Source organism: Sus scrofa, chromosome 6 (assembly GCF_054392235.1).
Source record: "Sus scrofa isolate SSC_HxYL_T2T_F1_AM1 chromosome 6, Sscrofa_HxYL_maternal_Yorkshire_Landrace_v2.0, whole genome shotgun sequence".
Lineage (NCBI taxonomy): Eukaryota > Metazoa > Chordata > Mammalia > Artiodactyla > Suidae > Sus > Sus scrofa.
In genome coordinates this window covers 48,701,472-48,721,782 of record NC_139388.1, presented here as the reverse complement: position 1 = coordinate 48,721,782, position 20,311 = coordinate 48,701,472, and the positions used below count along the sequence as shown (strand labels likewise).

At 50.3% G+C, this 20,311-nt stretch overlaps 1 protein-coding gene across 15 annotated transcripts; it reads right to left on the bottom strand.

Annotated features, from left to right (window-relative positions):
- Nucleotides 1-6,149: 6,149 nt before the first annotated feature.
- FXYD5 (FXYD domain containing ion transport regulator 5) lies at nt 6,150-20,009 on the bottom strand. 15 transcript variants are annotated; one of them, XM_013998306.3, is made up of 11 exons: nt 19,861-19,917; nt 19,210-19,450; nt 19,069-19,120; nt 17,022-17,099; nt 16,266-16,322; nt 14,500-14,598; nt 11,484-11,624; nt 10,059-10,088; nt 9,906-9,980; nt 6,419-6,464; nt 6,150-6,323 (listed from the first exon to the last, which is right to left on the bottom strand). In XM_013998306.3, exons 3-11 carry the CDS (start codon nt 19,118-19,120, stop codon nt 6,257-6,259), a joined length of 645 nt encoding a protein of 214 aa, XP_013853760.1. In that variant the 5' UTR covers nt 19,210-19,450; nt 19,861-19,917; the 3' UTR covers nt 6,150-6,256. The 15 variants fall into 15 exon arrangements, with proteins under 15 accessions (XP_013853760.1, XP_084814962.1, XP_084814960.1 ...); XM_084958836.1 differs by having other exon boundaries at nt 11,484-11,600; XM_084958834.1 differs by having other exon boundaries at nt 11,484-11,704; nt 19,210-19,333.
- Between the last annotated feature and the right edge of the window lie 302 nt (nt 20,010-20,311).

Here is a 20,311-nt window from a genome sequence, read left to right as displayed (position 1 = left end):
TTGCTTCATTAAAACAAAAGACACTGCTACAGGAGTTCCCTGGTGGCTCAGCAGGTTCAGGATCTAGCATTGTCACTGCTATGACTTGGTTTGCAGCTGTGATGAAGGTTCAGTCTCCCAGAAACCTCTGCATGCCACAGCTGCTGCAAGGAAGGAAAAAAAAAGAAAAAAAGACACTCCCAGCACCCAGGAAATTCCAAGGGATTAGGAGCTCCACATCAGGAGATGGGGTCAAAAACCAAATGTTAGAGTAAAAGATACTCTAAGTGTAATTTCCTGTCACTTAGGAAATTACGAGGGCCTTAGGAGCTCCAGCATTTGTTATTGGTGGAATTTGAATGATGGCCATTTTGACCAGAGTGAGGTGGTACCTCAATGTAGTTTTGATTTGCATTTCTCTAACAATTAACCATGTTGAGAATACTTTCCATGTGCCTGTTGGCTATCTGTATGTCTTCTTTGGAGAAATACCTATTTAGATCCTCTGCTTTTTTTTTTTTTTTTTTTTGGCTGTTAGGGCTGCACCTGTGGCATATGGAAGTTCCCAGGCTGGGGGTTGAATCGGAGCTGTAACTGCTGGCCTACACCACAGCCACAGAAATGCCAGGTTCTTAATCCACTGATTGAGGCCAGAGATCAAACCCACATCCTTATAGACACTGTGTTAGGTTCTCCCCCTCTTAGCCACAACGGGAACTCCCAGATCCAAAAATACACTGTTGTGTGCCCTTTTGTTTTCAGTTTTGTTGTGTTTCATGTTAAGGTCTAACTTATGTAGTAAAGCGCACAATTTTTTTTTCTTTTTAGGGCCGCACATAGGGCATATGGATGTTCCCAGGCGAGAGGTCCAATCGGAGCTGCAGCTGCCAGCTGACACCCCAGCCACAGCAACACCAGATCCGAGCCACGGCTGCGACCTACACCACAGCTCACAGCAACACCAGATCCTTAACCCGCTGAGTGAGGCCAGGGATCGAAACTGCGACCTCGAGTGAGGCCAGGGATCGAAACTGTGACCTCATGCTTCGTGGTCGGATTCGTTTCCGAGGCGCCACGACGGGAACTCCAAGGGCACAAATCTTTTTTTTTTTTTTTTAATATATTTTTTTTATTTTCCCACTGTACAGCAAGGGGGGTCAGGTTATCCTTACATGTATACATTGCAATTACAGTTTTTCCCCCCACCCTTTCTTCTGTTGCAACATGAGTATCTAGACATAGTTCTCAATGCTATTCAGCAGGATCTCCTTGTAAATCTATTCTAGGTTGTGTCTGATAAGCCCAAGCTCCTGATCCCTCCCACTCCCTCCCCCTCCCATCAGGCAGGCACAAGTCTCTTCTCCAAGTCCATGATTTTCTTTTCTGAGGAGATGTTCATTTGTGCTGGATATTAGATTCCAGTTATAAGTGATATCATATGGTATTTGTCTTTGTCTTTCTGGCTCATTTCACTCAGGATGAGATTCTCTAGTTCCATCCATGTTGCTGCAAATGGCATGATGTCATTCTTTTTTATGGCTGAGTAGTATTCCATTGTGTATGTATACCACATCTTCTGAATCCAATCCTCTGTCGATGGACATTTAGGTTGTTTCCATGTCCTGGCTATTGTGAATAGTGCTGCAATGAACATGCGGGTGCATGTGTCTCTTTTAAGTAGAGTTTTGTCCGGATAGATGCCCAAGAGTGGGATTGCGGGGTCATATGGAAGTTCTATGTATAGATTTCTAAGGTACCTCCATACTGTTCTCCATAGTGGCTGTACCAGTTTACATTCCCACCAACAGTGCAGGAAGGTTCCCTTTTCTCCACAGCCCCTCCAGCACTTGTTATTTGTGGATTTATTAATGATGGCCATTCTGACTGGTGTGAGGTGGTATCTCATGGTAGTTTTGATTTGCATTTCTCTTATAACCAGCGATGTTGAGCATTTTTTCATGTGTTTGTTGGCCATCTGTATATCTTCTTTGGAGAAATGTCTATTCAGGTCTTTTGCCCATTTTTCCATTGATTGATTGGCTTTTTTGCTGTTGGGTTGTATAAGTTGTTTATATATTCTAGAGATTAAGCCAAGGGCACAAATCTTAAGTGTACGGTTCAGCCAGTTCTAAGCAATACATACATTCCCGAAGTCAGCGCCACTATTGGGGTAAAGGACATTTCAATACTTCAAGAAATTTCCCTTGAGCCCCTTCCCATTCAAGCGGCCGCTCCCATGGTAAAAGCAGCGTAACAGCAGTTATCCTGACTTCCATCACCATCAATTCGTTTTGCTTACTCCAGAGTTCAGATAACTGGAATTCTGTCGTGGGTGCTTTTTTGTATCTGGCTCCATGCACTCAGGATAATGCTTTAGAGGTTCACTCGCCTGACTGGCTGCACCAGTAGTTCCGCTTTTTATCACTGAGTGACTCTCAGCTCGTGTCCTCACCTATGTTGATGGACATTTAGATAATTTCCAGTTTTTCACTATTATGCATATTGCCTCTAAAAAGTCTTGTAGCGTTCAACTCTTCCTTGGGCCTCTGGTTTCTTTTCTCTTGGACAGATATTTAAGGATTGAGTTGCTGGGTCCTATGTTAAGTGTACATTCACCTTTTTAAAAAACTGACATTTTTCTAAAGTGACTGTACTGATTTGCACTCCAATTGAGAGCAATGTATGAAAATCCTGGGAGTTCCCGTTGGGCCTCAGTGGTAACAAACCTGACTAGTGTCCAGGAGGACACGGGTTCGATCCCTGGTCTTGCTCAGTGAGTTAAGGATCCAGTGTTGCTGTGAGCTGTTGTGGAGGTTGCAGACGCGGCTTGGATCCCACGTGGCTGTGTGGTGTGTAGGATGGCAGCTACAGCTCCAATTGGACCCCTAGTCTGGGAACTTCCATATGCCAAGGATATGGCCCTAAAAAAAAAGAAAAAAAAAGAAAAAAAAAGAAAAAGAAAAAGAAAAAAAAGGAAAGGAAGAAAAAGAAAAGAAAAGAAAATCCCAACTGGTCCATGTCTTCTGCAGTAGTTGGTATTGTTAGTTTTTCTACTTTTAGCCATTCTGTGTCTGGTGGTGTCTATTCTGGTTTTCATTTAATTTTTGCCAATAGCTAATGATGTTGAACATCTTTTCAAGTGTTTACTGGCCATTCAGATACCTTTTTGGTGTGTGCATAACTGCCTCTTAATGCCTGCAAGGCTAGTGGCTGACACTGGAATGGTGTGGCCCAAACTCATCACATCTGCATCCCTACTTGCCAGCAGAGAACAGCCAACTGGCGAGAAAGATGATCTCTTTGGCCTTTTAAATTAAATCTAAATTAAATACCAGAGCTGAATCCACATCCAGAAGTCCCTAGCAGGAGTTCCTACTGGGGCTCAGTGGGTTAAGAACCTGACTAGTATCTATGAGGATGTGGATTCAATCCATGGCCTCACTCAGTGAGTTGCCACAAACCAGCATGGGTCAAAGATGTAGCTCAGATCCCGCATTGCTGTGGCTGTGGCGTAGGCTGGCAGATGCAGCTCTGATTCCACCCCTAGCCCAGGAACTTCCACATGCCACAGGTGTGGCTGTAAAAAGACCCCCCCCCAAAAAAAAAAAATCCCTATCAGGGACATCTGCAAAACAAAACACAAAATTAGCTTTTTCATCTCTACCCCATGGGAAATTGGAATAAGCGGGGGATGCACACCCAGCACCAGTTTCCCAACTATCCACATGGTGGATATGCACAGCCTCATTTCTGCCCTGTAGGCTGTCAGGCATTCTCCTGAACTAATGAGTCCTCAAGTCCAGGCTGTGCTCCAGTGGCAGACATGAAATGGTTTTAGGCCCCAACAATATTAACTCACATCGAGCTGGGCCACAGGTATCAGCCTAGCCTCCAGAGGGACTGAAAAACCAAGGTGACTACATGGATGGTTAGTCATGTCTTTGTGACTGAGCTCCAATAAAAACTCTGGACACCAAAGCTTGTGGGAGCTGCGCTGGTTGGCAGTATTCCATGTGCATTGTCACACATTGTTGCCAGAAGTTAGCACTGTCCATGGCTCCACTGGCAGAGGACACCTGGAGGCTTTGTGCCTGGAAGTCCCCTGGACTTGACCCTGTGTGTCTCTTTCCTTGGCTAATTCTAATCTGGCCCTTTCACTGTAATAAACTATAACTGTAAGTATAATGGCTTTCAATGAATCCTGTGAGTTCTTCTGGTGAATTACCAAACTTGAGGATGGTCTTGGGGACACTCAAACTTGCAGTTGGTGTCAGAAGTGAGGGTGGTCTTGGACCTCCCGAACTCTGCAGTGTCTTTGGGCAGTCTGGTACATCTCTAACACCTGACGGTCTCCTCCAACAGCACAGACTCTGGAGCCCTCAGCCAGCAACTTGGTACCCAGCTAGAACACAGTGTATCTTTTCCTTACTGTCTTCTTTAGATTTATCTTTATGGCTGTCTTCTATTTATATCAAGCAGTACCAAGTTTCCACATATGACTGTGCCTTTTAAGATAAATGTATTTAAGTTAAAAAGGGATTTGATCTTTTTTTTTTTTTTTTTTTTGGCTGCATTCACAGCAAGTTGACCTTTTTTTAAAAAAGTGAATAATAGTGCAGGCAGGATGAATATGTGACAAAAATTGTGAAGAGGATATGGGATATTGAAGTTTGGGAAATACTCAACCAGAGACATCTTCCACATACTCATGTGGCTGCCACCCAGGCAGGGGCCAATGTGGCTGCCAGCATTTCCTGTTCTGAGAGGAAACCTTAATTCCTTTCCTACTAAAACCTATATGTTCCCTTTCCCTAGTGCATTTCAGTATTTTTAAAAAGTGACCTGCAGTATGAAATCCATTTTATAGCATCATTACATATATCATTCAGTTGAGCCATATGAAATTGTTATGTTTAAAGGTCAAAAAAATTTGAATAGTGACAATTTCATATGATTCAATTTAATAACTATAACACATTACACATGAATATACATATATACATGTAATATACTATAGATACATATGAATGATATTCCGTCACGATTGGGTAGACCTCTGTTCTGATTAGTAGGTAGTGGGTGCCAATCAAAAAATATATTTAGTATCCCCCATATGCATATAATATATATATGATATATACCATACATATAATGTACATATATTATACATATGTACACATAATATATGTCACATACATAATACACATATACAATATATATCACATGCAACCTATGTCTTTATTTTCATTGAATTTATCTTTATGGCTATCTTCTATTTTAGGAAGCAGTACTGATTTTCCATATACCATTATGTCTCTTTAAATATATTTATTTAAGTTAAAAAGGGAGTTCTCTTAAAAAATGATTAATAATACAGGTGGGATGATAATGTGGCAAAAATTAAGAGAATATATATATATATAGTCATATTTGTGATACATTCTGATATTTGCTTTTCTATTTTATAACTTCTTCTTTCCCTTTTTCTTATGCTACTCAGAGCCCACTAAACTGACTTTGTAACCCATGAACAGGCAAGTTTGTGAAACACTTACGCAACTGCCTTGAATGGGACCTTGTCTCTTTGCTTTGGTGTGATAACCCTTGAACCTGGGGAGAAATCCCTGCCCCAGGCCCTGCCCCCACCTAATCTGGTTGAGTCCCTCCCCACGGGAACCCAAAGGCCTTCCAGAAGAGCCCACCAGAGCCCTTCACGACCATGCTCTGGGACCCAGGGACACTGAGCCCACTCCAGGGCCTGTGTGGACTTCTTTGTGGGCACACCCCTAAACCAAGAGGCAGCTGGGATTGTAGATGTACAGGCACGGGGTGGGGGGGTGTCCCCACTAATGTGCTGGAGAGGGTCACTATGGGCTGGGGACCTTCATTTGTGTTTGCCCAGTTACCGATGGTGCCAACCAATGTCGGGGGGAGCTGGCTTTGGACCTCAGCTTCTGCACACAGGCCAGGCCAGGGCTCTCAAACTGGTGTGGGTGGAATCCAGCGCTGATCCTCTCAACAGTCCAAAGTCCGCTACCATCCACCTCCCAACCCCTCCTGTATCCCCCACTTTGGCTTTGGAGTCTGTGACCCCATCACTTTACTCCTTGAGGGCCCGCCCCAGCCCCTGCCATGTCCTTCCGCTCCCCAGTCAGGCATGACAGAGACCATGGGGCAAAGACCACAGTGCTTTACTTCTTGTCTGAACAGAAGTGGTAACTTGGGCATCAAGGCCTGGGATCCAGGCAGGGTAGGCAGAGCTGGGAGAGTAGAGGCCTCAGGACGCCCTGGCTCCATCCACGTCTTCCCTCTCGGGCTGGGCCTTACTGACTATTCTGTAGGTTCTGTGAGGGGAGGGAGGAGGCCAGGCATGGTGAGCTGCTGGGAGCTGTCTCGGGGTGCCCGTCGGGTCTTCAGCCCCCACTTCCGATGGACTCACCTGCCGTGATTCCGGCATAGTCGGGGCAACTGCCTACATTTGCCACCTGTGCATGAAGGAAAGGGTTCAATCGAGAGCTGGAACCATACTGATTCTTTTTTTTTTTTTTTTTTTTTTTTGGTCTTTTTTCAGTGCTGCACCTGCAGCACATGGAGGTTCCCAGGCTAGGGGTTGAATCAGAGCTGTAGCTGCTGGCCTCCAGCACAGCCACAGCAACACAGGATCCAAGCTATGTCTGCGACCTACACCACAGCTCACGGCAACACCGGGTCCTTAACCCACACATCAAGGCCAGGGATCGAACCTGCATCCCCATGGATGCTAGTGAGATTCAATTTTCCGCTGAGCCACGATGGGAAGGTCACCATATTAATTCTTGGGTGTGCTCTGGCTGCAGGAGGAGCAGGCACATCTCTGAGCGCCCCCTCCCCCGAACCCCACCCTCGCCCCCCAGGAGGCTCCAAGGCAACTCTGAGCAAGTGACAAGAAGCTGACAGAAGAGCCTGTGCCAGGGTCCCCAGGGAGGGGCTCCCCCCACACACAGAGGAGCCCTTTGGAAACTCAGCCTCGCTTGTATGTCATTCACATGTTCGGCAAATGTTTATTGTGCCCCCACTCTGTGCCAGGCAGTGATCTAGGCATGGGAACACAGCCGGAAACTAGCATGTAAAACCCCTGCCCTAGTGAGGGAGAGCGACCATGAGAAAAAGAACCAGATCAAGTGTATGGACTGCGTTGAGTTAGACAGTGTCGCGTGCTGTGTAGAAAAATAAGGAAGGAGGCAGGGAGGCCTGGGAGCTGGGGGCATCCTCATGGCTGTGACTAGGGGGACCTCACTGAGGAAGTGATATTTGAGCAAAAACCTGAAGGAGGTGATAGGAGAGCCACGTGGACATCTAGAGGAAGGGTGTTAAAGGCGTGGGGAACAGTCGGTGCAAAGGCCCTGAGGCAGGAATAGGCAGGTGGGCTTATGGGACAACAGGGAAGCCAGGGAGCTGGGCCCCAGCAAATGGGGGGTAGGGGGTGGAACACAAAGGGGACTTGCAGAAAGCAGCCCTCTACCACCTCCTGGCTGCCGCCTTCTCCCTCCCTGACCCTCTGGACTAGCTCTTACTCCTCTCCTGATCACACTGCCCCCGTGGTTATTGCAACACATTCAGCTCATTCCTGCCTCCCAGGCTTTGCACTTGCTGCTTCCTCTACCTGTTTTTTAAAACCATCCTTCTTATCAGAATCCATTCTGATTTTACCTCTTTAGAGGAAGCAGTCCCCGCCCCCCATCCCTCTCAATCTCATCTTTATTGTCCTCCTGGGAATTCTCTTTTTCTGTATCCACCCTGCTCATTAATGCATTTACCTGTTTATTGTCACCCCCTTCACCAGGGGTGAGCTCCCTGAGGGTGGGGACCAGGGCCCTCAGCATCACAGCATAGGCTGGGCACAGAGCAGGTGCTCACAAGCGTTTGCCATTGGAACGATTTACGGCCCCAGAGCTAACATTCAGGAGCCACCTCACACAGACCTGAGTCCAGCCCTTCCCTGATTTTTTTAAAAAGTTTTTTTCATTGTTTAGGGTTGCACCTGCAGCAAATGGAAGTTCCCAGGCTAGGGGTCAAATCGGAGCTGCGGCTGCTGAGCTACAGCACAGCCACAGCAACGCAGGATCCAAGCCGCCTCTGGAACCTATACCACAGCTCACGCCAACACTAGATCCTTAACCCACTGAGGGAGGCCAGGGCTCGAACCTGCGTCCTCGCAGATATTAGTCAGGGTCTTAAGTTACTGAGCCACAACAGGAACTACCCTTGCCTGATTTTTATGTGTCATGTGACCTTGGGCAGACTGCTCAACTCTCTGAGCCTCACTCTTCCCACAGGGGAAGAGACCAGGGCCTGTCAGGATCTATTAACATAAGTTGAACAGCTGAGGCAGTGGCGCTTGACCCCAGGATTCAACCTGGATCGGGCTTGCATCAGCCATCTCTTTTTAACACCCAGCGTTTTGCCTCCCACCTTAAGGCAAAAAGATGTGGCCGTGCCCCTTTCCCTGATGAGGAAGCTAGCGTCATAAAACTTGGCATGAGTTAGACACCTTAACTCAGAGCTTGCAAACTGGTGGCCCTCACGTTTTATTTAATCTTCGGCATTTGCAAAACTTCCTAAAAATGAGTTTCTCTGCTTGTTATCCTCCCTTTACTTCCCCCTTCCCCACGTGACACTGGGTCCTTGGAAACGCATCTGAGAGGCTGCAGCCCTCAGGCCTCTGAGCTCTACTTGAACACTGGCAGGGGGGCACTGGCAGGAGAGGGGAGGGCAAGAGGAGAGAGAGGTTGAGGTGTCTGACCTGCAACACCCCTGCTCCCTCCCGGTGGGCTTACCAGGAGGCAGGGGCTGGAAACCTCCCCCTGGAGCCACACCTCCAGCTTGGGGCCCCCTGCTTTAGTTCCTCTCTCACCAGGCCCTGGGGCAGTCGTTACCTCCCCTTAGCCCTGTGGGCTGGGGTGATCACAGCTCCCCACTGCTGCTAGTCCTGGGGAGCTGTACCACCCCGTTCCCCGGCCACCACCATGTGAAAAACCCAGACTAGCCTGTTGGAGGAGAAGGCCACCAGGCAAAGAACGAAGGTGCCCATAGAGCTCCCTGCTGACCTGCGACTGACCTCCATCCAATGTGTGAATAAACCCAGCTGCAACCAGAAGAACCACCCAGCTGAGCCCAGCCTATGTTTCCAGATTGCAGAACTGAGAGCTCAGTAAATGGGTATCATCTCAAGCCACTGAACTCTGGGGTGGTTCATATGGTACGCCTCCTTTAGTTTTTGTTTTGTTTTCCTGTTTGTTTAATTTATGGCCGCGCCTGCGGCATATGGAAGTTCCCAGGCTAAGGGTGTATCAGAGCTACAGTTGCAGGTCTATGTCACAGCCACAGCCACAGCCACAGCATCACCAGATCCGAGCCACATCTGTGTCCTACGCCACAGCTTGTAGCAATGCCAGATCCTTAACCCACTGAGTGAGGCCAGGGATGAATCCGCATCCTTACAGACACCGTGTCAGGTTCTTAATCCACTGAGCCACAGTGGGAACTCCTGGATATGCCTTTTTTGTGTGTGTGTGTGTGTGTCTTTTTGCCATTTCTTGGGCCACTCCCGCGGCATATGGGATGTTCCCAGGCTAGGGGTCTAATCGGAGCTGTAGCCACCAGCCTACGCCAGAGCCACAGCAACGCGGGATCCGAGCCGTGTCTTCGACCCACACCACAGCTCACGGCAACGCCGGATCGTTAACCCACTGAGCAAGGGCAGGGACCGAACCCGCAACCTCATGGTTCCTAGTCGGATTCGTTAACCACTGCGCCACGACAGGAACTCTTGGATATGCCTTTAAAACAATTTTGCTCAGCGGCCTTCAAGAACCTACCCCTCTGTCAGCGGGCACACCAAGGCCCTCCCAGCCCTGATGCCCCTCCTGCCCAAGCCCCATTCTCACTGGTGAGGATGACGATGCCTGTGATGAAGAGCACGGCTGCCACCAACAGCCCCCGTTTCCGGAGGGAGTCCTCGTCTGCCGAGAGAGAGATGCAAGAGTATGGTGAGAGGGCCTGCACCTTCCTTCCCCCACAGCCTCCCATGGGCAACTTACCATAAGAGAAGGGGTCGTCCTCACTCGCACCTGGAGGGGACAGAAGGGAGCAAAGATTTGTGGAGTGACGAGATGAACCACCGTCAGCAAGGAGACTTGGTCGCACTGAGTCTCAGCCTTGACGCACTTAGAATAAAACCCAAAGAACTCACACACGGCAGGCAGTCTGGTTCCCATCATCTCTCACTTCTCGTCCTCACTGGCCCCCTCCCTCACTGTGCTCCACCCCCACCCCCATCCCACTGGCGACTATGCCAAACCTTCTCTCACCCCAGGGCCTTTGCACAGGCTGCTCCCGCTGCCTGAAGCCCCCTTCCCCAGACATCCACAGGGCTCCCCTTCAGCTCCTTCTCAGGGAGGTCTCCCCAGCCCCTTACAGAAAATATTCCCCAGTCACTCTCTCAACCTGACCCTGCTTCTTCATTTTTCTTTTCCATTATCCTTTTTTTCCATCATTTTTCTTAAGAACAACTTAAAAACACCTGATATGTGGTTATTAGGAGGCTGATTTATTGTTTCTTTCTCTCCACGAGAATGTCTGCTCCATGAGGGAAAAGTGTTTGTTTGTTTGTTTGTTTGTTTTTGGTCTGTCTCATTCACTGCTGTATCCCTGGCACCTAGAGCTGGGCCTGGCACACAGTAGGTGCTCAATGAATATTTTCTGAATGAATGAATGAACACTCTATGGAACAGATAGAAGGTGTATCCTTTCTATCTGTTCACTGGTGTGGGCTGGACATGAAGCAGAAGATAAGACCAAGAGGGGAGGAATCAAGGTGCCCCTAGAGGAGTTCCCGTCATGGCTCAATGGTTAACGAACCCGACTAGTGTCCATGAGGATGCAGGTTCGATCCCTGGCCTCGATCAGTGGGTTAAGGATCAGGCGTTGTTGTGAGCTGTGGTGTAGGCCGCAGACCCGGCTCAGATCTCGCATTGCTGTGGCTGTGGTGTAGGCCAGCGGCTACAGCTCCAATATGACGCCTCGCCTGGGAACTTCCATATGCCTCAGTGCAGCACCGCCCCCCCCCGCCGCACCCCGCAAAAAAAACACAAAAAAATTAGCATCTGCAGGTGCCCCTACAAACAGAGCTCCCTACTGATCCCAAATTTGTCTCAAGTAAGCCCATCTGAGCCCGGACTAAACTTTCAAATTGCAGACCTGAGAGCTACATCAATGGCTGTCATTTGAATCCTTTGGTTTTTGGGGCCACCTGCACGCAGCATTCATATAAGCATTCATTTATCTATTCAGACATTTACTGTGGGTCTGCTCTGTGTTCGCCCACAAGAACTCCAGCCCCGAAGTCAGGAACTCACCCAACACCTATTTACTGGCGCTATTCTGGGTTGGGCAGGACTGGGGTGCTGAAAACACACAGTGAAGAGGAAAGAGCCTGTGTCCAGTCGAGGAAGGGGGTTACTGACCATTTGGTTCGAGGACGGAGTCCCTCCTGACGTCTTTGCTTGGGGCTCTCGTCTTGGCGAGTGTGGGACCCCGCGTCTTGGCAGGTGTGGGACCCTGTGTCTTGGCGGGTGTGGGACCTTGTGTCTTGGCGGGTGTGGGGCCTCGGATGGGATCAGCAGGGAGAATGGCCAGAAGATGAGATCGAGCAGGAGTGAGCCATGGAGGGAAACAAGAGACACCACTGAGGAGTTCCTGTCGTGGCTCAGTGGTTAATGAACCCAACTAGTACCCATGGGGATGTGGGTTCGATCCCTGGCCTCACTCAGTGGGTTAAGGATCCGGCCTTGCCATGAGCTGTGGTGTAGGTCGCAGACACAGCCCGGATCCCGCGTTGCTGTGGCTGTGGTGAGGGCCAGCAGCTCTAGCTCTGAGTAGACCCCTAGCCTGGGAACCTCCATATGCTGCTGGTGAGGCCTTAAAAAGACAAAAAAAAAAAAAAAAAAAAAGAGAGAGAGAGAGACACCCCTGAACATCTGTGTCTGGGAGAAGCCCCCGTCCCAAGCCTATGTGCACTGTGGCCGCCCAGGATCCCCTTCCCACCCACGGAGGCAGCCAGGAGTGGCAGGAATGGAGATACTGAAATAAGCTTGCAGCCCTAACCCCCAGGGAAGCCCCGAACCCTCTCCTAGGACCTCCCGGACCACCCTACAGTCAGGAATAAAAGGTTACATCTGTCAGAGCCAAACAAGGGCCTCCGGGACGCTGGCCCAGTTACAGAGCCTGGAGATGCACGTTAGAAAACATGTTGAGGGAAAAAAAAGGAGAAGAAGAAAAAAAAGAAAACATATCGAATATCACTTCTGCTCTCAGGAGAAAAAAACATACCATAGAGTTCCTCTCTTTAAACATCAATACCCCTAAGAAAAGACCTGCCCCTGTGGCACTGAGAAGCGTCCCCAGTGAGGTGGTCACCCCTGACTGATGCCCCAAGGTGAGGCTGGCAAGCAGAGAAGCTGCCTTGTGGACCCCAAGCTCCCCAGTGCAGTCTCAGCACCTCATCTCCTAAATGGGACTCAACAGCCAAGGATTATGAGATGTTCAGGAAATGGTTTTCCAGAAAAGACAGAAGCAAGATCAACAGCAGGACAAGGACGGAGGGACCCCAGGAAATGTGAAAGGACAGCCTCGGTAGTGTGTGATGCTCACGCCCGGGCTCTAATTCTGCTTCTGTCACTTTATGCTGTGTGACCTAGGGCTGGCCTGTAACCTCTCTGGGCCTCAGTTCCCTTCCCTGTAAAAATGGAGTATGAACAGCTCCTAGCCCTGCAGAGTAGCTGTCAGCATTAAATGAGTGACCACATGGAAGCTTAGCACAGTGTCCTGCACGGGGTAAACCCTCAGCACAAGTTGGCCATCGCTGCTATTGTCTGCTTGGTTCTTACGCCGCCTTCCTTTGCGGGGAAAGGTTTCTGCTTCCACAGACCATCTGGTCTCCTATGGTAACCCAGCCACAACAGGGAGCGGGTGACCCAGTCTCACCGCTCCCTAGGACCTCTCAAATTCCAAGCAGGGATTTTGAGGGGACGCTAGATGACACTTGGAAGTCCTGAGCTGGCAGAGGATGGCAGCCCTTTCCCATGCCCCCAGGTGAAAAACAGGCTCCAGTGCAAGAGGAACAAAGATGTAGGAGAGAGAGAGGTTCTGGGACACTGGGTGACCCTGAGGCTCAGCCGTGCCTTTTACCGCTTGGCTCCCTGACCCCTCGGTCCAGTTGAATTTCCATCAAGAATAACCAGGAATATGGAATTAACACCTAGAGTAACTCAGGTCAGCAAGGGCTCCGAGTAAGTGAATCTAGAGATGTGAAGATGTTTTCTCAATTGGGAAGTGTGGACATGGCTGCTCCATCTTCACCCCCACTTCTGTACAAAATTTAAAAAAGCTCCCTCAAGACACTTTATTTCCGTATGTTGTAAACTGTTTAAGAGACTCTGTCAGAATGAGATGCTTTACTGTCATCACTGGGAAGTTGTAACAATTATAAAAATCTACAAGGGGAATGGTGTGACCTTAGCAGCAGTGCTCTTGCACAGTGCCCAGTCTGAGCAACCGTACACACTTCAGCCTGGGTGTGGCCTAAGCAACAGTACCTTCCGGGAAGGGCTGCCCCTCAAATGTGGATCATCACACAGGCACTAGAGGCCACCTGCTGCCTTCTCGTTTCAGCCCCCTTCCCATGCCACTGGTAACTGTTCCCACCCGTCCTGAGGGAACGGGGAAGATACCTCTCCACTAAGGTTTAGTCTACGAGGTTTAGAAAGGGCGGACGCGGTTCTCCAGCCCCAGGCTCCCATTGGTTAATCATGGCACGTGACACCAGCTGGGCCAATGAGCATCAATTCTAGGCCTTCGCGCTAGGGATGTGCTCCAGCTGCTGGGTTTTCAACCTAAACTTAGAGAATTTCCGGACCTTGTATGTGGCTAAGAGGGTAAACGCCGCTTGAGAATGAAGATAGCAGCACTGAGGGAGTAAGTTAGTTGTGGTGACAGTGCTTCAGCTCTTTGATCTGGCTGTGCCCGAAATTAGTGTGTACACACTTTATAGAGCATATATTGCTAATACATCCTTATTTTTCCCCCATTAGTTTTCTGAATATTGCAACTGAAAAGCTCCTGCTCGAACACTGACATCTACACCAAGGAAACACAACCATTGCCCACACCGTCCCTGTAAAGGACCTGAATAAAGAGGGTCCCTGAGCCTATCAGGCTTGGGAAAAATGCTGCAAACTAGATGTTTCCTTTTAGGACACCTGCTGCAAATAAGCTTTAAAAAGACTCTGAGACGTCCTGCCAGATAGAACCGTGTTTAACTCGGAGTTTCCCAAACACCTTTGACCGCAAACCAAAGAGATTTTTTTGAAAAATGTATTAATTCCCCAAACGGGTGCTCTGAGAAACATACTCGGGGAAATGCCGACCTAGATAGAAAATTAAACACAACTCGTGCGGTGCTGTTCCAGTCCCAGGCTCTACCTTGTGTCCTGCTCTCATCCGCCCCCAGATCTGTTGTTAGAAGCACATCCATTCCCGTAGGTTGCTGGGTCTGGGTCTCCATCTGGTTGGGTGTCGCGTCTACTCAAATCAGAAAAGAAAGGCGGAGAGGGTGAGAAAGGAGCGAATCAGCAACCTGCAGAAACCAGCCGGGGAAGGGGAGGGGGGACCTTCTCCCATCCTCAGGCCGGCAAACATCAAAGACGTCCCTGTACAGGTGTCACTGTGGCAGGGCAAATCCCTGTTCCTTTGCCCCAGTGTCGTGGGTAAACTTTAGAGCCAGGTTCAGGGACCCTCATCCTAGCCATGTCACTGACTTTCGGTGACACCTTGGGAGAGCCACTCTGAGCCTCCACTTTATCACTTATCTGTAAAGTGGGGATAATGGTTATTTCTACCTCAGAGGGTTTATGTGGGGCACTGAATGAGTGAATGGCAGGGGAACTGGTTAGAACCATGACCGGCACTTAATTAGTGCTCTAAGTGCTTGAGGAGGAGGGGACAGGGTTGCTCATTGGGGCACTTAGAGAAGTGGGATGAACTGAAGGGACCAGGATGCTCAAGATGGGGGTGGCCTCATCAGCCACGCCTGGGCAGCCTGCGGAAAGAGACACCGCGACAAAGACCAACATTGGCGCTTCCATAGCAATGTGGGAAGAGCTTCCAAGTACATTATTGCTTGGGAGAAAAGAGCAAGTTGCTGAACAAGAGTCATCAAATATCCTTAAGCTCCCACAAAGACACCTCCCTGTTAGTGTATTTTCTCCAGGTAATACACAGGTGCTGCAGTATCACTGGGGAACTCCTCCTAATCCAGTGCTAACGGTGGAGGGGAAACCTCTCAGAGAGGGCGGGGGGAATGAGAACGGGGAGTGGGTGAAGGCGGATTTCATCTTGCCTAAAATGTTTTTTTATTATTTCCAAGGAGAAGGTCTTCAAATTGGGGAACACTTTTTGAATTACGTTATATTCCCAGAAACAGTTAAGAAATTATGTTAGGGAGTTCCCATCTTGCCTCAGCAGTAGCAAGACTGACTAATATCCATGAGGATGTGGGTTCGATTCCTGGCCTTGCTCAGTGGATTAAGGATCCAGCGTTGCTGTGAGCTGCAGTGTAGGTCACAGACACGGCTGGGATCCCGTGTGACTGTGGCATAGGCTGGCAGCTGCAGCTCTGATTCAACCCCTCGCCTGCGAACTTCCATATGCTGCTGCGCATGTGGCCCTAAAAAGAAAAAAGAAAGAAAGAAAGAAAAGAAAAAGAAAGAAATGATTTGAAAAAAAAAAAAGAGGAAAAAGATAAAGAAATGAAAATTGGGGAATACTTTTTCCATTATTTTATATTCCAAGAAAAAGTTAAGAAATGATTCAAAAATTCAAAGAAAGAAAAAGATAAAGAGGTGAAAGGAAGAAATGAGTGGGGTTGGCACGCAGGGAGTTTCTGGGGGTGTCTGCAAAGCTCTACTCCTTGACCTGGGTGTTTATTACATGGGTTCGATTTAGAATAATTTAAGTTGAGCATTTATGGGTTTTATACTTTTCTGTATGCATGTTATTTTTCTTGATCGCAAATGATTTTTTTAAAAGAAGTGAATGGAGTTAGCTGGCTGCCCCACCACAAAGTGAATCAGGGGATTCAGTGTTGGGGGACGGACATGGGTAACCAAGGATACAGACTTTCCGAGGAAGAAGGGGAACGATGCCTGTCCCAGGTCCACCTCCCCGCCCTCTACCCCTGCCCGACTCACCATCAGCCTGCAGGGTTGAAGTCTGAGGGGTGGGCTGGAGTTCTGGGTGGACTGTGTCTGGAATCCAAAAACAGGGAGAGAAAAGAGAGAAGATGCAGAGAAGGAACACGGGCAGGGTGAATTCCATAGCAACTCAAATTTGATGGGATGGAAATGAATTAATCCAGCCATTTGCTAACTGCCCAAACTCAATGCCAGTCTGTCCCCTGCCTCAGGCCCTTTCCCCTACCCAGCATCCACCTTCCTCTGGCAAGAGCCCTTGGAACTTCTTTGCAGGGACCCATCCTTCCCTGACTCTCCGTCATTTTCATTCCAAGGGGCTGACACCCAGGTCTGGCCAATTCGTTTTCTAGGCCTGTGATAGAAAGTGATCAGCTCACAGGTGGGCATGTGGCCTGAGCCTGGTCAATAACACTCGGTTCTGAGTCATTTGCTGGATTGGGGGAGGGGAAATTCTCTTTCTGCTGGATTCTTAGCAGGTAGGATAGAAGCCCCAGGTCTCCGTGGGCCATCTTGGCCCCATAAGAGAAGACTCTGCCTGAGGATGAAGCCAACACAAAGAAAACGGAACCAGGAGATGGAGACAGGTTTCTGACAGCACCATTTGAACCTAGATGGAGCCATGCCTGAAGGTGTATCCTTGGACTTTTCAGTTCTACAAATCCAAAATATCCCATCAGATCCAACCTTGAGACTTTTGTTGCTGTTGTTATTTTCAATGACAGGATCTTGACAGACATGTCCTTCTTTCCTCACCTGGGGCTGGAGTCAGGACATGAATGTTCTCAGTAGTTGAACCTGGTAGAGAAATGTTTGTGGCCTCCAATGTCAGTCCTGGGAAATCAAGGATGAGAAGTCAGGGAGGAGCCTCTGACTCCTTCTCTCACCAATATTCCTAGCCTGCCCTCCCTTCTGAAGCCTTGGGAAGTCCTGGGTACTGGTGGGCCCCAGAGACATGTTTGATTGATCAGCTTTGGTGGTATCAACCCATGATTATGGATGCATTTTAAGACATGCTAATGCCCCTTGGGAGTTCCTGTCGTGGTTCAGCAGATTAAGAAACCAACTAGTGTCCATGAGGATGCAAGTTTGATCCCTGGCCTGGCTCAGTGGGTTAAAGATCCTGAGTTGCTACAAGCTGCAGTGTAGGTCAAAGACATGGCTCGATATGGCATTGCTATGGCTGTGGCATAGGCCAGAACCTGCAGCTCTGATTCAACTCCTAGCCTGGGAACTTTCAAATACCGGCCCTAAAAAAAAAAAAATGCTAATGCCCCAACACTGCACCCCCAGCCCCTTCTCCCTGCTCATCCTTATAGGACGGGAGATGCATGGTCTCATGAGCCCAGGCACTAGAGTCAGCCAGAGCTCCGATCTCAAATTCTTCTCCCAATAACTTCCTTGCTGTGTGACCTGAAGCAAGTGAAGCCCCTCTCTGAGCCTCAGTTGCCTCATCTGCAAAATAGGGTAATACTTGGATCTACTTCTAAGACTATATGTAGAGAGGGTGAAATGAGACGGAGCGATGGGGAAGGATCTCCCCCACTATTTAACATGCAGTGAGTGGCGATACAACCCCTGCCCCCTGGTGGCTCAGCAAGGTAAGGATCTGGCCATGGCTCTGGTTACGGCTATGGCGCAGGTTCTATCCCTGGCCTGGGAATTTCCGCATGCCATGGGCAAGGCCAAAAAAAAAAAAAAAAAAAGCCATAAGTCTCTCCTCCACCTGATCCCCTGTCACCTCTCTGACCTCTCCTCCTCCACTCTGCCCCATTCACCCCAACCCAGCCTAGCCTGCCTGCTGTTGCTCACACTCTTCAGGCAGCACTCACGTACCAGCTGGGCTTGTCTCCTCCTCTCCTTCATGTGTCTGCCCAAATGTCACTTTCTGGTGAGATCTTTCCTGATCGCCTTAACCCTCATCTTCGGTATTTTTCTCCAAAGCATGTATCATCTTCTAACACACTATATTAATTTACCGATGGATGGTTTATTATCTGTCTTTCCAACCGGAACATGCATTGCTATTTCCCCAGTGCATAGAATAAGAGCTGGCACATGGAGCTGCTCCGTGAATGCTTGTTGAATGACTGAATGAACACATGCAAACCATTTTATCAAAGAGAAATGGGGTAGCTTCAGTGGAGAGTTTGCTCTGGGTTCCAAGGTTGCAGCCCAGCCCCTCCACTCACTAGCCTCTGGCACAGAGCACTTCACTGAGCCTCAGTTTCCTCCTCTGTAAAATGGGCATGCCAAGAGCATCACAGAGTAGAGCTGAAGTGGAAACGAGCTCATGAACACAGCACCTTCCATGCAGAAAGCCCTCGCCAAGGCCCATCACAGGTATTGCTTTGAGAAAACACTTGTCAGGCAAGGCTGAGACATCTCCAGCTCCTGGACTGGCCCCAGCTCACCCCCTTTCCCTAATCGTACATCACCCCAGGATCCAGGGAGATGCTTTGCTGGGAACGTGGGGCTCCTGACTGCCAAGCAGAAAACCGATACGCATCTTCCTGCCAAACCAAACTCAGTGCGTTCTCCTTGGAGGTGAAATGGAAGATTCTCAGCAGGACAGGCCCCAGCCAGACACGCTGGAAGCAGCCACCTAGGTCCAAGGTATCTAAAGAGGGTGTAACGTTGGCCCCCTCATCAGGCCCCCATTTCCTGGTGCCGGCTCAGTAGGGGACAGAGGACACAGGACAGAGCATCCAAACCCACCATCCGCCCACCCAGCAGCACACGCACCCCAAGTGGGGCTGAGGACCCTGCAGCAGGCAGGGTGGAGACCAGGGCTGGGGCTTACCTGGGAGAATCAGGCCAGTGATGATGAGACACAGGCAATCAGAGGGCGACATCTATGGGGCAAGCCAGAGCTGGGGGTCAGCCATGATGTCAGTGGGGCGGCCCAGAGCCACCCAGGAGAATCTGCAGCCCCCTTCCTTACCCTGAGCAGGCACCTCTGGCTTCAAGGACACCTGCCGGGGCTGACCACTGGCTGTGGGGACAGACGGAAGCCAGGGGGAGGGTCTCAGAAGTGGGAGTCCCCAGCAGTCACTCTGTCTCTTCCTCTCCAGGTCCCCAAAGAAAACAAGAAGCATCCGACTAAACCAGGCTTCCAGGAGCAGCCACTGCACAGGGCCAGCCCTGAGGCAGAGAAGCACTGACCAGCTGGCCCCCGACGGACCCTGCAGGGCAAGGCGAGGGGTATCGGGCCCAGGAGTAGATCTGAGGGCCTGGGCCCTCCCGCTGGGGCTGTTCTCAGAGCAGAGTCGTCAGCAAGGAGGGGGAAAGAGGAAGAGTGAGTAATGTGCTCCTGATCTCAGAGGAAAAAGTGAGCTGGTGCGAGGGGCCTCGCAGCAGGGACAATAGAACAGGATGCTGGGCAGAGCTGGGAGGGCTGGAGGAGCGCTGGGGAGACTGAGGCAGGAGGGAAGGCAGCCGGCGGCACAGGGTGGGAGCGGCGCGCGGCGGGCGGGCGGGAGAGGTGAGCAGGGATGCGGGCGGAGAGGCCCGGGAAAGGTCAGCGTCCTCCCCACCTGAGCCCAGCCCCTGGGCCGAGGGGAGCGGGCGGAGGAGGATGGAAGGAGAGACTCACTTCAGAGCTGGGGGTCCCGAGCCAGCAGCCTCGTGCGGCGAGGGCAGCGGCGGTGGTGGCGGCGTCCAGGCGGAGGGTGTGGCCAGGGGAGCGCTGGCGGGCGGGGACCGAGACGGGCTCAGTCATTTCCTCTTGGGTTTCCTGGCTTCAGAGCCGGGGGTGGGAGCAGGAGGGGGGAGACGCTGAGGGGGATGGGGGGGCAGAGATGAGAAGCAGGGCCGAGGCCTGCACCCACCCTGCCTGGGGGCGGGTGGGGGCGGGGAGCGGGGCGCGCAGGTCTGGGCAGGGTGGGTGCACCCTGGGGTGGGGGTGGGGGGTCTGCTCTGGGGTCTGGGGAGGGGGAAGAGAAGGCAAGGGGCGCCTGGAGGGGGGCACTGAGGGAGGAGAAGGGACGCTTGAGGGGCTGTGAGGGAGGGGGGACTGGCGGACTGGGGGAGGGGAAGGAGGGGGA